The sequence below is a fragment of the Xiphias gladius genome, chromosome 2, assembly GCF_016859285.1.
Source record: "Xiphias gladius isolate SHS-SW01 ecotype Sanya breed wild chromosome 2, ASM1685928v1, whole genome shotgun sequence".
NCBI classification, from domain to species: Eukaryota; Metazoa; Chordata; class Actinopteri; order Istiophoriformes; family Xiphiidae; genus Xiphias; species Xiphias gladius.
Window position 1 is genome coordinate 19,650,588 of NC_053401.1, and position 14,587 is coordinate 19,665,174.

General features: G+C 40.3%; 1 protein-coding gene across 2 annotated transcripts in view; it reads right to left on the reverse strand.

Moving 5' to 3' along the window:
- large1 (LARGE xylosyl- and glucuronyltransferase 1) overlaps positions 1-14,587 on the reverse strand; it is a 112,872-nt gene that overhangs the window by 13,691 nt on the left and 84,594 nt on the right. For both annotated transcript variants that reach the window (XM_040150637.1, XM_040150628.1), the window contains 3 exons: positions 10,572-10,697; positions 7,068-7,223; positions 3,500-3,663 (listed from right to left, as the gene is read on the reverse strand). In XM_040150637.1, coding sequence (XP_040006571.1) covers positions 3,500-3,663; positions 7,068-7,223; positions 10,572-10,697 — 446 coding nt within the window. The remainder of the gene's footprint in view (positions 1-3,499; positions 3,664-7,067; positions 7,224-10,571; positions 10,698-14,587) is intronic.

Below are 14,587 nucleotides of genomic sequence, written 5' to 3' on the forward strand. Positions count from 1 at the left end.
GAGATCTAGCATTTCCTTCATTATTTTTCTTAATCATAACGCAAAGTAGTATCAGCATCCTAGCATCCTATCAGCATACCCACTACAACATCGTAACATAGATTTAAAAGGATAATGAGAAAAAAGGCTTTCATGGTCTCTTAGTTAATCTTTGGCATTTTCATGTAAAAAGCGTCACACTAAAAGACACTGGGAAAGGGTGCTGAAGTGGGAGTGCCAAAAAGATTTGAGTTATTGACAAAATGTCAAGAGACAGCTCAGCTTGTAACCCTTTCTTGTCCTTCTGAGATTTTTTTTGTACTTCTTGATTGAACAAGGACCCCTCCTCCACACGGGTCTCCAAACAATTGCCTGTTTAAATATCACAACATAGTATCACACCATATGATATCCATTTCAGGGGCAAAATTGTTTTGATCTGAGCTGACTCAAAATATTATACTGGGACTTTGAGAGGAGCAGACTCACAAATAGATATCTATGTTATTCTATACTTCATTGGGGAGAGTTGTATTTATTTTTCTCAGTTTTACTGAAGTTTCAACTTGTGAAATGTGCTTGGGACAGTCACAGCATGTGCGCTTTTTCATGTTTGGTTAAAAATTGTGAAAAAAGTAAGTGATGAATAACATGAATGTTCAATATGTTCATTTTAAGGATCATGTTGTGAACAGTATAAAAAAGATTTTTTGCGTTTGACACTGAACCACAAAGTGCCCATGTCACCTCAACCACCCATATAACTACTGAATACAGTTAGATACATAAGTATTTGGACAGTGACACATTTTTCGTAATTTTGCCTCTGTCCACCACCACAATGGATCTGAAATGGAGCCATCAAGATGTGACTGAAGGGAAGACTTTCAGCTTTAATTAAATGGGTTTAGCAAAAATGTCACATTAACCGTTTAGGATACACTTCAGAATTCATCCTGCTGCTTCTATCAGCAGTCACATCATCAATAAACACCAGTGACCCAGTTCCATTGGCAGCCATACATGCCCATGCCACAACACTACTTCCACCATGTTTGACAAATGATGTGGCTGCTTTGGATCATAAGCCGTTCCTTTCCTTCTCCATGCTCTTCTCTTCCCACCATTCTGGTACACGTTAGTCTTGGTTTCATCTGTCGTAAAAATGTTTTTCCAGAGCTGGGCAGGCTTTTTTAGATGATGGCAAAGTCTAATCTGGCCTTTCTGTTCTTGAGTGTTACCGGTGGTTTACACCTTATGGTAAACCCTCTGTATTTACATTCACGAAGGCGTCTCTTGGTTGTAGACTTTGACAGTGATACACCTACCTCCTCGAGTGTGTTCTTGATATGGATAGGTGTTGTGAAGGGGTTTTCCTTCAATTTTGCGATTATCCACAGTAGTTGTTTTCTGTCATCCACAAGGCCTTTTGGTGTTGTTGAGCTTGCCAGTGCATTACTTCTTTTTAAGAATGTACCAAATTGTTGATTTGGCCTCTCCTAAAGCTTTTGCCACCTGCCCGATAGGTTTGTTTTGTTTTTTCAGCCTAATGAAGGCCTCCTTCATTTGCATCGACACCTCTTTGGATCGCATTTCTAGAATTGCCACGAACAGCTACCAAATGCAAATTCAACACTAAGAATCAACTGCAGACCTTTTATCTGCTTAATTTGTCATGAAATAACGAGGGAACAGGCCACACCCGGCCATTACATTGATTCACAGTCAATTGTCCAGTTACTTTTGAGCCTTTTAGAATGAGGGACTATGTATAAAAATGGCTGTAATTCCGGTTAATGCAATATTCTTATTAAACCCTTTTAAATTAAAGCTGAAACTCTACATTTCAATCACATCTTCGTTTCAGACCCATTGTGGTGGTGTAAAGAGGCAAAATTACAAAAATTGTGTCACTGTCCAAATACTTATGTACCTAACTGCATGTTGACACTTCAGATTTAGGATGAACTGGATGTTCAAATAAACACAATGCTTACTGCAAAAGTTTGCTTATAACCCCCCTGCCCACTGTTCAAGATATTACAAACAGCAAAATTAGCATATAAATAGTAGATTGACGACACCAGATGCTTGATGGTAAAATCCCTAGATTTTCTCTGTATCTTTGGAACTAACATAATGCTCTTTATTAAATCTGACAGTGGGGTGTTTCAAATCCACTAAAAGCTGAACGTTGTATGGCTCATCAGATACTGCAGATCTGTCTACATGCCCCATTGTGTCTCAGCATGGTGTTAGTAGAACACTGACAACCATTCTGCTTCATCGTTTGTAAATGACCCCTGTCACATGAAATATAAACCTGATTAGTTGCCCTGGTACACTCTTAGCCAGGATTCTCAGAGGGCTTTCATGTGTCTGGAAAAGACCGTAGACAGGGAAGGAAAGAATGGATGCAGAGAAAACATTCAACCTGACTGCACACTGCATGAAGCAGCACCAAGAGGAGCAAACTGGTTCCTAGTCATCTGCACCTTTTCCACTTTGCACTGCACAGGCTCCCCAATAATAGCAATGTGATGAGTCTTACAATTGGGAATAAAGACATGAACATTCAGAATTTCTCCTTGAAGCTATTTTACTGGTTGAACAGTCACCTTTGAAGGTGTTGGAAGTATTTGTATCAAAAATAATAGAATAGAGTTGCAGATTCAGAGAAGCCACTAATATCAGAAGTGCTTTGAAGTGCCACTGTAAATGTCCTCAGTGTTCCTAAACATAGAAACACAGGAGTCTCCTGGATAATCTAATCATGCTACAGAGTTATGTTACGGCTATCGCTTTGAATTACTTCAACTTTTTTCTGAGAATGTTTTTTCATTTGTTTGGTATGGTGGATGGCTGTAAATATTACAACACCCATGAGTCTTGGCTGTGGTTGCTATGGAGCTGAAGCCAGTTAGAGGCGGAAATCAGAACTTGAACGCTATCATTGCAACTGTGATAAAAAGACCATGCAATAGTTGCTGAATTAGTCCAAAGTGACCCAGAATCTGAAAGTGAACCTGTTTTTATCAAGTGCAATCTTTAGCTTCAGCTATCTCTTAGCAGTTTAAACAACATAATTTTAAGCTCTGTGATTGGATATTTCTTACGCAAAAGCTCCTTGGGTATTGTAGGTGACATTCTCCTTCAGTTTTACCTACACAAGCTTGTACCTTCGTTGTTTTATCAAGAATCACATATACCACACACAGTTGTTGGTCTTTTACACTGATAATTTAATCAAGAGAGTTCTATGTTCATCTAAGCCCTGCAAGTGCTATAATTTCCTTTCACCTGACATTATCTACGTAGAGAATATAGAGAACTTTTACTTCTGAAACCCTGGACGCCCAAAATAATTACAGCATCTATAGAATCTGCAGAGCCCTGCCCCCTTTCAGATCTAGGCAAACCTTTGTAGGGTCTTTCAGAGAGTTCTCAATTGACATGTAGGGGGGTGTTAAATAAATGTAAGAACAGTCTGAGTGTGGTTGCTGTAGGCATAGAACATTACCTGTCCATAGAGAGCTGGGCGACTAGAGTGACGTCAGTGTTGTCAGAGCTGGGTTCATACTCGTAGTGGAGGAAGTAGAGGTGTGTTCGGTGGACAGTGAATCGCTCTCGACGAAACTCATAGCAAGGATCATCTTCGTCTAGCTCTGACAGAGTCTTCTGGAGCTGCAGACAGAGAGGAGAAGGCCACTAACAGTGAGACGGCGTATGGACCAGAAGGAAACCCCTGAAGATGCTGTTGTTAGTTGGGTTGCTGCATCAGCATTGTGGAGTGCCACTGACTCTCTCTCCCTGCATTCTTCACCATGATCAAAATTGAGCTAAAACAGAAACATCATTAAACACTTCACATATTCCAAACTGTACCAGGGTTATTAGGTTTTTTTGTGTTGGGTTAATTAAACAATTGTTAGCTCACATTCTCAGGGAGTTAAATCTTCAGACTGTACACTACTGGTACAAGTTGCCACAGAATAAGGAAGGTTTTTATGTTACATCAAACACCTTTAGCCATGTGGCAGATCACTACCTGTAGATGTAGACTTGTTCATGTTTCTTTTTCTGTATACATCAGGTAGTTTTGGACAGTTAAAAGTGACAACATATCAAAGATGCCCCAACTGTTCAGGAATGGAAATACTAAATTGCTGGTCTACCTCTTTAAAACTGTACATGGAAAGGCCAGACTCATGGTGTGAAGTATGAAAGAGACCACCCCACAAACACACATTCTGATTATATTTTAAATGTAGAATCTTATCTATATAATTCAAAAATACGCTTACCAGAGGTGATCTATGGTTATGATTCGATTACGTTTTGGCACAAAAACAACTTAATAAAGAACCTCTGCCATCATTTTGGTTATGGTTCTTGGTCATTGCAAAAACAAAAAACAAGTTTGACTGGTGGTCCATCCTCCCCAATCTCCTCCCTAAAAAGTTTTCAGGTGGTACAACAACAACTTGCTATTTTCACCCTTGTTCAAAACAGCCATATTGCATTTATTGTTTAGGGGTCTTTGTCAGTTAAATGTAAACATATTAAAAATGACTCTAAACGACTGTTGCAGTTGTTTTTCAGATTTTCCAATCACTTTGTCTACATATGCACTGAATCATGGGGTTTGTTATGCTGAAGTAGCATAGGTTAAATTTTGAGGGATTTTCTGTGTCTCAGTCTGCCATTGTATACTACAGACCCAGGACTCTAATCCCACGTAAGAAAGTCCATTTCACATCAAGCTGATACAATGTGATGCAAATAAAATGCAGTTTTCCAATTAATTTTCCCTGATTAGCTCTTTTCCACATTCTGCTGAAATTTCACACAAAACAGTGTTACAGGATTTGATGAGCACAAGACTGGAGCCTTTTGCACACTGTGTGCAAGCTGTAAAAGTGATGTGTTAACAGATCAACACATCGGACATCAGCATTCTGTTCTCAGGTCTATCTAACTTGATTACAGTTCAAGTGAAGATGAGCTCAACACATTGAAAATGCTGCAGCTCAACAAAGCACAGTCTAATTGTGCTGTGGGGAAAAAGAAGAAAGAAGTGGTTGAAGGGCTGTCTTGGTGTGTGGCGTTGGTCTGCTTTGAACGGTGTGATTAGTGGAGCTGCAGTGAGTGACTGGGCTGCAGTGGCACTGTGGCCTTGAAGGAGCCCGGTCTGCAATGTACTGCTGGAGCCAATCCCTCAGTGACTTCATTAGTCTAATCATCACTTTAATGGGATTTAAATCGCTGCTCAAACTCTGAAAAATTGAGTGAGCAAACTATTTCCTGAGTTAAGGACACATTAGAATTGACTGTTGGCAAAAAAAAGAGTCTGGCACACCATGATGGAAAATTATAATGTGATTAACTGACCACAGAGCTCAGGCTTAAATAATTCTACAGCCCATAGAGGCTGGTCCTGTAAAAACCCAACTCCTGAGCATGATGACCAGCAGGTTGGAAGCTGAGGAAGTGAGAAGGATGAACTGCCTAAATGATAAAACACCAACAGAATCTACACAGTATGCCAAACAGTACCTCTAAAGTGTTTCTGTCAGTTCTGAATGGATACACTGGAAGGCTGCATGAAAAGCCTTCCGCCATAGCCTCCTCCTGGCTAAAGCCTCATTGATCTCTCTCTAGGAATTCTGTCCTGTATGTGTCTTTGTAGCCTCAACATGATAAACTGTATAAATCGCAATAATTTTTTAAATAATTTTTGGACACCCTCTGTTTGAGAGACAGAGTCACAGATTTACAGAGTAACAAAGTCACACATGCCAGGGTGACGACATAATGGCCCGCATAACATGTACCATATTGGCCTGATACAAGGGGCTAACAGCAGCCTATGGCTGTAAATGTTAATTTGTAGTCGAGCACTGGATTTTAATAGTCTTCAATATCAGTAATATCCACCAGCATCGGAGACTTGGAGGAGAAAGCACAAGCAACCTTGGCTGATCAAACACAGTTATTGTGGTTTCCATGTGGTATGTCTGTAGCCCCAACGTGTAGTTACATTTTCATGACAGGGGTGCATGAGAGCTACAGCATAGCCGAATCGACTAAACATGCATTTTGTAGTCATACTGGAAACCAAAATAAGCAATAACAGGTAGAGTTAAAAGTGACACAGCAGAGCTGTACCTGCTGAAACCAAGCAGTTTCGCAACAGGCGTTTTTTGTCAAAAATGGTCTCTGCATCTAACCACACCTCTTACCAGCTAGTGGCATAATTCTGTTGTTTGACATCTGCTATTAGAGGAGGCAGAGAGTTAGTCACTTTTCTTTTGTGGAATTTCAGTGTGGACACTGAGCAGTTAGATGATGCCAAGGGTGAAATGAAGAATCCCGTTGACTGTATAAGTGGCATGGAGTCTTTGATGGGCAGGCGCAGAGTGTGTGATTGTTCCCCTTCTCAGCCATGTCCTTACTCTTTTGCAGTCACAGTTTGATGTACAGAGGGATCGGCTGGGTCCATAGTTCACTTCATTAACTCCTCCCATTTCCATCCCACCAGGATGGAAATGAAGCATCATATATCAGCTGACAGAGGAGGCCCCATCCGACAGATGCTGGTTACGACTTTGCTTGAGTGTATACTGTGTTATGTCTGTGGAGTCTACATTAACTCCAGTAGCTAATCATTAAAGTTGTTTGTTTAGTTCATAAAAAACTCTGTAATAAAGAGAATGGCAGATTTGTTCATGAGCAGCACAAAAAAAATTCATAAAACCATTTCATCAATCTGGGATTCAAGGGTGGTCTGACAAGACCTCAGTCAGTTTTTGTTTGGGTGAAACATCATTCCAAGTAGGCTGTATAAGAAATGACTGACACTTCTCCCCTCAGAAAATATGGACGCCTTCTACAAAGGACATTTTATATCTAGGAGGTAGGGCGATTATCGGCCTGGCTAATAATTGGATCCAACATTCATAACTTTTCCTAAAAATGTGCTACTTTGGCTCTGATGCAGCCACCTACATATTAATTTACCACTACCCTTCATAGCTTCAGCACTAAATATACATCACAAACAGGAATACAGAAGCAGTTCCACCTACGTTCTCACTGTTGTGGTCGGCCTCGCTGGGACAGCCGAACAGCTCTCGCCGCAGCAGGTTGCCATCGTATTCCAGAAAGGTTAGATAGAGGTTCCGAAAAAACTCAACATGCTTGTTCTTCACTCGAAGCTTCTTGGGAGAGTTCCAGTGGATCACCTGTTCAGAAGAACCACAGAGAATAGAGCAGTGAAAAAGAATAACAGGGTTGATATTGTCATGCTCAGATAATTTTATTATAATGCGCAGAACAGTAAATTGGTTGCATTCTACCAAATGCTAAAGTGTCTGGTCCTGGGATTTGAGCCACTGTCATTCTAGCCCCAAAGTCTTATTCCCCAGTCTCTACAGACCCTTTCAAGAAAAGCATTTGTAGTTATCAAAACAACCAAACATTTCTTTTAAAAATTACACTTTTATGAATAACTTCTACATAATTATTTTCCAGGACACGTTTTTGTACTTTCAGTACTTCCACATACTATGCACCAATGAGCCAATAAATTATAACCACCCCTCTCTAATATGCTGTTGGTCCTTCACGTGCCCCCAATATGGCTCCGACCCACCAAGGCATGGACTCTACAAGACCTCCGAAGGTGCCCTGTGGTATCTGGCACCAAGATGTTAGTAGCAGATCCTTTAATTCCTGTAAATTGCGAGCTGGAGCTGCTGTGGATTAGACTTGTTCTAGCACATCCCACAAAACCCTGTATCAAGTTGGTCGTTTGTCCCTCGAATCACTGCCAGTAGGTACTCTGACTGTGAGCACCTCACGAGCCTTGCCATTTGGAGAGTTGTCAGGCCTTAATGATATGGCCCTTGTCAAAGTTGCTCAGGTCTTTACATCTGCCCATTTCTCTCGCATCCTACAAGTGCACTAAGGAAGCCAACGGTTCACTTAAAGTCTAATATATCCCAGACCTTGTCATGCATGGTCGTTACAAGATAATCTTTATTCACTTCATCTGTGAGTGGTCATTATGTTTTGGCTCATTAACATACAAAGAAAGTGAAAGCCATGCTATAGTAGTGATGAATTAAAAAACACTGTCACTCAGTCTATGATGACTTAAATGATTGTATTATGTATGTAGGAGGAAGAGCCGGTTGTCTACTAATCAGAAGGTCGGTGGCTCGATCCCTGGCTCCTTCTGTCTGCATGTCAAAGTGTCTTTGGGCAAGATACCAAACCCCAAATTGCCCCTCATGGCCGTGCCCCTGATGGCTGTGCCCCTGATGTGAGTGTGTGTGTGAATGGGTGACTGTGGAATGTAATGTAAAGCACTTTGAGTGGTTGGTAAGAGTAGAAAATTGCTATATAAGTGCAGTCCATTAACCATTGTGGGTATTCTGGGCAAACATTACAGAATCTGCTTAACCATTCCTTCCCCAACAGCCTATTATACCAAACTGCAATGAGGACAAGGTCATAGTTAGTCACTTCTCAGAATAACAAATCCCAGTAAGAACAGTTTACGATAAGCATACCCAGGGCACTGAGACACTACAATCTTCACGATTTAACAGTCTGACACCAGAGATTACAATGACCCTTGTGTATTTTTACAAAAGCCAGTTTAACAGTGATTCAGCAATTATTCATAGACATTTCAGTCAATTTTGTCACAAGTAGCCTGAATCCATAGATGGACTGCGACATCAAATTCTTGTAACTGCCACTTCAACTTCTTTCAGAATAAACTGAAGTTGTAACTTGCCATTTCAACTTCTTTCAATGCTTACACAAACAGTGCTTACGCCTCAACTGCCAATTTTACTTCTTTCAATACTTACATTGATAGTGGTTACATCCCAACTGCCACTTCAATTTCTTTCACTGCTTACACTGCCACAACTGCCACTTTATTACCATAACATTTGAAACGTTCCTTTCAAATGCTTCAAATGCAGTTTTTCAGCAGAAGCAAGCAAATGTAAATTTTCTTCAGCACATTTTGCCATTTCTATTTTATGTAAATTGTCTTTGTGTTTTAAGCCCCTCCTTGGTAACAAAAGTGGTTTGTGTGTAAAGACTTTAGCTTTCATTAGAGGAAGGCAGTCACATTATAGTAGCCTGAGTCCATAGAGCACTTTTAATGCAGATGCTTTGAGAGCCAAATCTTGAGCATAGTTTTTGATTTGATTATCTGATTACATCTTGTAGTTTTCTAATAGTAGTCCAACCCTGGAGTAAAGGGTTATAGTTCAGTTATTTCAATGCAGCGACACAAAATAAGACAGAAAATAGCATCATATTTGGATGTTCGACAGGCCACTTACCAAAAGGTTCAGCTTGAGAAGACCTGAAACATGCTAAACAAAAATAACTGCTCATCCGCTGTTGTAAACAATTTTCACCAACTGAGGTAGCTGCTGGTTTGCTATCACTGTGCATAATGTGTGCTCAGGCAATTTGACAATAACATAAAGCATCATCATCCATAACCACTTAGCTCTTGTTATTTTGATGTCAATTCATTACCAGCCGTGACAGCGTGGTGTGAGACTTTCTGTGTGTGACCATAGCAAAATGTGGTCCTGGAGGCACCTACTGTAGCGGGAACTACCTGGCAGATGTTTATACATCTGTCTCTCTGTCTTTGGACAGATTTGGTCACCACAATCACAACCACGCAAGATACAGTCACAAAACATTACAGGTGTAGGTGTGATCAAAATGAAGGCTGAGTTCGAAGATGGGTGTGGTCCAAGCAAGGGCGCCGAAAGGAAGGGGCTTGGAAGTAGGGCCCCTGGTGCACATAAGTTTTATGCCGTGGATCACTGTATCCCAGTTTCAATCATTCCCATCTAAGACAATGCGTAAAACTAAAGACCATCTTGCGATGGGATCACACCAGCCGCGATGCCTGTCAACAATGTAGTAATGACTTCTGAGTACTCATGAGTTGGAACATCAACATGTTGACGGGCATTATGGCTGGTGTGCCCAAATTTATGTTTGTAGCAATGATTTTAACTAAGCTATGACACTGATAAATCAAAACTATTAGAAATCCACATTTAGGCATTACTGGACATTATTGGAGCTTGAGCTCTGAGGTGTAAAAAGGCCAAATTAAACCTGTACAGATGGCTGCCTGTCAGAAAACCTGATCGCTGCTACTTTAGGAGCCTGAAATTGTAGGAAAAACCGCTGAAATTAGAAGAAATGCTGTTTGATGAATGGGCATGAAACAGTATACAACAATATCTTTGAAGTTCTACATTCTGTATGTCACACATACTGTATGTTGTATGTATACATACTGTATCACTGTCCACCTACAGAGAACTGCTAACAGGCTCAGACAGCTCTTTACATCTCTTGAATCCTAGAAAAACAGGTTGTATTTTCAAGGTAAAAAAAAATCCATAAAATGCCTAAAAGTAGAAACAATTGCGAGTCACTTAGTGTGGAGCTGGCTTGAGACTGATTAATACAGGTAAGGTCTTGTATGTCTGAAGTGACTCAGTGGGTGCACAGTGGGGAAAGCAGGGTCTCACCTTGAGGTCTGAAACATCTTTGTAGCACTTCTCAGAGCGTGTGTGATCGGACAGCTGGACGTTCCAGAAGCACGGCAGCTGGTGAACCAGGAAAGGGTTCTGTTTGATCACAGCGTTGAAGATGTCCTGCACGCACCACACACATGGACACAAAGTACACACTGAGCCTTATGCTTTGCCTTATGTTTCATCATCTACAGGCCTGCACCAAACAGTTTAATCTGACCCTGCTACCAGTTTATTTGATGTCCACATGAAGCTGTATTTAATCTTACTCTGCTTTTTGCATAGATTTTTTACTAAAAACACAGTAAAACAATGTCTGTCAAAAACTGCACATTTTTAACAAATGCTTTCTCAAATTACCGTACAGTATGTCTAACATGTCTTTCATACTTTATCATTATGATTGTTTATTTTTCCTCCACTGCCCAAAATATCTCTAGTCTTGCTCAGAAATTGATTTACCTGTCTGATCTGTTGTACTGTAACATGATGTCTTTGTCTGTAATGTTGAGTGACGTTACCAGTTCTTCGAAGAAACAGATTTATGGATTAAATTAATCAAAAATCCACTAAGAATATCAGAAGAAATTAGTAAATTCCAGCATTTATGTCAGTGGTCAACCATCTAAACTTCCTCTAGATATTCGTTGAGGAAAAAACGCTATGTTACCTGGCGTTTTAGTTTCTCCTCTTAAACTAAACCCAGACGATGAATTGTATTTTGGTTAACAGGTGAGTGAATCAGCATCTGAATGATTCGCTGCTCGTCAGTGTAAAACACAGGTAGCTCTGCTAATGTTTGGTGAGCAGGGACAACAGAGAAGGCAGGTCCGAGTTCATAATGAATACTTGATTTACTGAGGACATGCAGGCTGTTTTATTCCCTCAGTGCGGAGTGACAGGGACATTGTGTGTGTCAACAAGTAAACAGTGTCATATTAACAATGTCAACGCAATCAAAAATGTTTAGGATTAAGGGCAAAAATTAATCCTAAAACTACATGTTCTTATGCCGGTACCATGCCATGAAATTGAAATATTTAAAATATTCTATGTCTCTTGTTCATCAGTTTAGATGTATTGCCCAAATATTTAGCCTGACAGATTTGGTATCTTTGTCAACTTTGGGATCTCCACTAGAATTTATAATATATTCTATGGGTTTGGCTGCAGTGTATGAGTTTATACTGTTAGCTTTAAGAGGCCAGTAAAATACCTTTTTATACATGGATAATTTCATCATCACCACTAGCAGTGAGGTGGGAAGAATTATTACCCAATTGATGGCGTTACCTTAATTAAAAATATACTGTAAACTATTCTCTCCAGATGTTACTCCTGGGGGGTCAGTTTAACAGTTATAAGTCTTCTTCCGTCTTGTTAGTATTTTGTATGTCTCCAGATGTTCAGGCTTTAATTCTTCATTTATGTGTAACACCACTCATAAAGCTGATTACTTTAAATAGCTTTTAGGAAATGTACTTGCCTTACATTGGAGACACTTTTGACTTTGAGATCTTTGAGGGTTCACAAGACAAGAGTGTCAGTGACAGATTCCAACTTCCTGATGGGGGACATTAAAACTCTATAGCCATATAATGAATGCTGTGATAAAGAGGGGTAATATTCCATTCGAAGAGCTCATACAGCAGAAGGCAGATGGAAAGCTGAATCGATTTCCAAAGCCTCGCTCATTTTCCAAAATATACCTTGCGGGAATTTACTTAATGAAGGTTTTAATTAAAATCTCATAAATGCTCCTCTCGTTTAGATGAGCTCTGAAGAGCTCTGAGATAATAGAGAGACCATTAATCAAGGTCTCCGTGTATGCCCTCACTATGTTAGGAACACCGCAAAGGATAAGAGAGGTTGACCCCTGTTTATGACTTCCAGGATTGATGTACGAATATAGAGGCAGAAAACATACCCTGTTCAGATTTTTTAGTTGATCGAATTAAAGATGCTGTGGGTACTTCGCAATACACCAAAAGAACATAAAAGTGGTACATCCACACACATCCACCAGTAGCAGACAAACTGTAGACTGAATATTTCAGTTCAGCAGTATTAAAATTCAAGTGCATTATTCGTTCTGTCTTTTGGCCTAAACCAGGGGCAGGTGTTCAATCTGGAACAGAATGATTTGGATTTGGAAATCCCATGCTATCCAGGATCAGGTATTCCATTTTACTTTTGTGCATGTTTTTCAAAGCAACATTGGACTGGATCACCCTGATCCAGATACAAACTTTTCAAAATGACAAAATCTGGATTACCAGTGCTCTAAATGGGACTGGATATCACAATGTAGGCCACTAGCTATTTAATGAGCAGCAGGTAGATTAGCCAGAATGGGGTCACTTTAAGTGTTTTTTTACAGAAAAATAAAACAAAACAAACATCCTGTTCCATTTTCAATTGCTTTTAAACAGTCAGACCTCTCATCTGACCCAAAAAAACAAAAACACATTATTCAAATATACATTGTGGATATTTTCAACACGTTTTAAATTATAAAATCATACCTATTAGACATAAAAATGTCCAACAGTTAACAAAATAAAAAATGATCAGCCTTCTTTTTCATTTGTGGAGAGACCAGCTTTTTGAAGCTCTGCTTTTAGGAGACGGATCTCAGGTCTGGTGTTGGTTTGCTGTAGTTGGGTAAGAGTGATTTGTTCCTCTGCCAGATGAATCTGTACTTTTGCTCTTTTGGTTTCTCATTTAACAAGTGACTTATAGGCATCATCATCTTTGCTTGGCAAAGAACGCTTCCAGCCTCTTTTCTGCGCTCCTGTGGCAATAACTACTGGCTCTACCAGTAGTTATTTCTCAATAACCTGGCTGAGATCCAGAATAAATGTTTCTTCGGCGTTAGGAGAAACTGGCTCGCTTTCTTCTACAATCATGGGCTAACCGTCCCCCACAACACCTTGAATCCCATGCAGAGCTCGCAAGTTTTCACCTCCAATAATGAATCACATCTGTTTAATCACCTCTCCTAAAGGGCTTGTTGCCTGTTTGGGTGTTTTTGCTCCAGCATGGTCATTTGTCATCCTGGCCTTCACATTTTTCCATCTAAATTTCACTCCGTGGTCCTCCTCTGGCCAGACCCCATGGCATTCACATTTTGGGTGATTTTGTCTTTTTCTTTTGTTAGTCACTTCTCCAACCTTAGTAGAATCAAAACGTCCTACTATTGAGGCATAATGGCACTTAATACCCTCCAGCAGTGTGTGGGTTTCTGCAACAGTGAAATGATGTCCTTTTGTGTCCATGGTTCCAACTCTTTGTTGTATTGAGCACTGAGTTTATAGGTCTTGGGGATGACTGATTTATTTGGATACAAACCAAAGCACATCATCTAACTGATGTTTACTTGGTGTATGTTTGAAATGACCAACTACACAGCCATCTTATCCAGAGCACTTATAGAGAGGCACTGACATGGCAGGTTTTCTCCATCGCCACCACCAGTTTGATACGGTCAAAAGGTGCATGTTGAGCGTACAAAAAAGAAACCACTGCAATACACCACTGAGGAACTGTATGCTTGGTTTTGCTTTTGGACTGCTGATATTAAGAACATTGCAAACCTTGTCCAAAACTTCAATGCAGAACCCGAAGGAGTAATGGTCTGTCTGTGGAAGAAGAGGGTCTTATTGCGTTGCACTTCTATCTGGGACCCTCTACCAAGTTGTTGGTGACAGTATACAAGTGGACAATTCAACTGTGAGTAATGCAGTGAAATGTGTGTCTGTCGCATTGGCCAGCCTGCTCAATCAATTTGTATCATTTTCAAAGGAGGACCCAGATTGCCCAGACCAAGCTTTTCCTTTGGGGGAACATGCCCAATACTATTGGGGTCACTGACTGCACACATGTGCATGCACAACCACCTCATGAGAGGGAGTGGGAGTACTTCTGCCAAAAGGGGAGGCACAGCATCAACATCCAACTTGTGGGCGACACTGACCTCATCATCACAAACTGCGTTGTGAAGTGGCCTG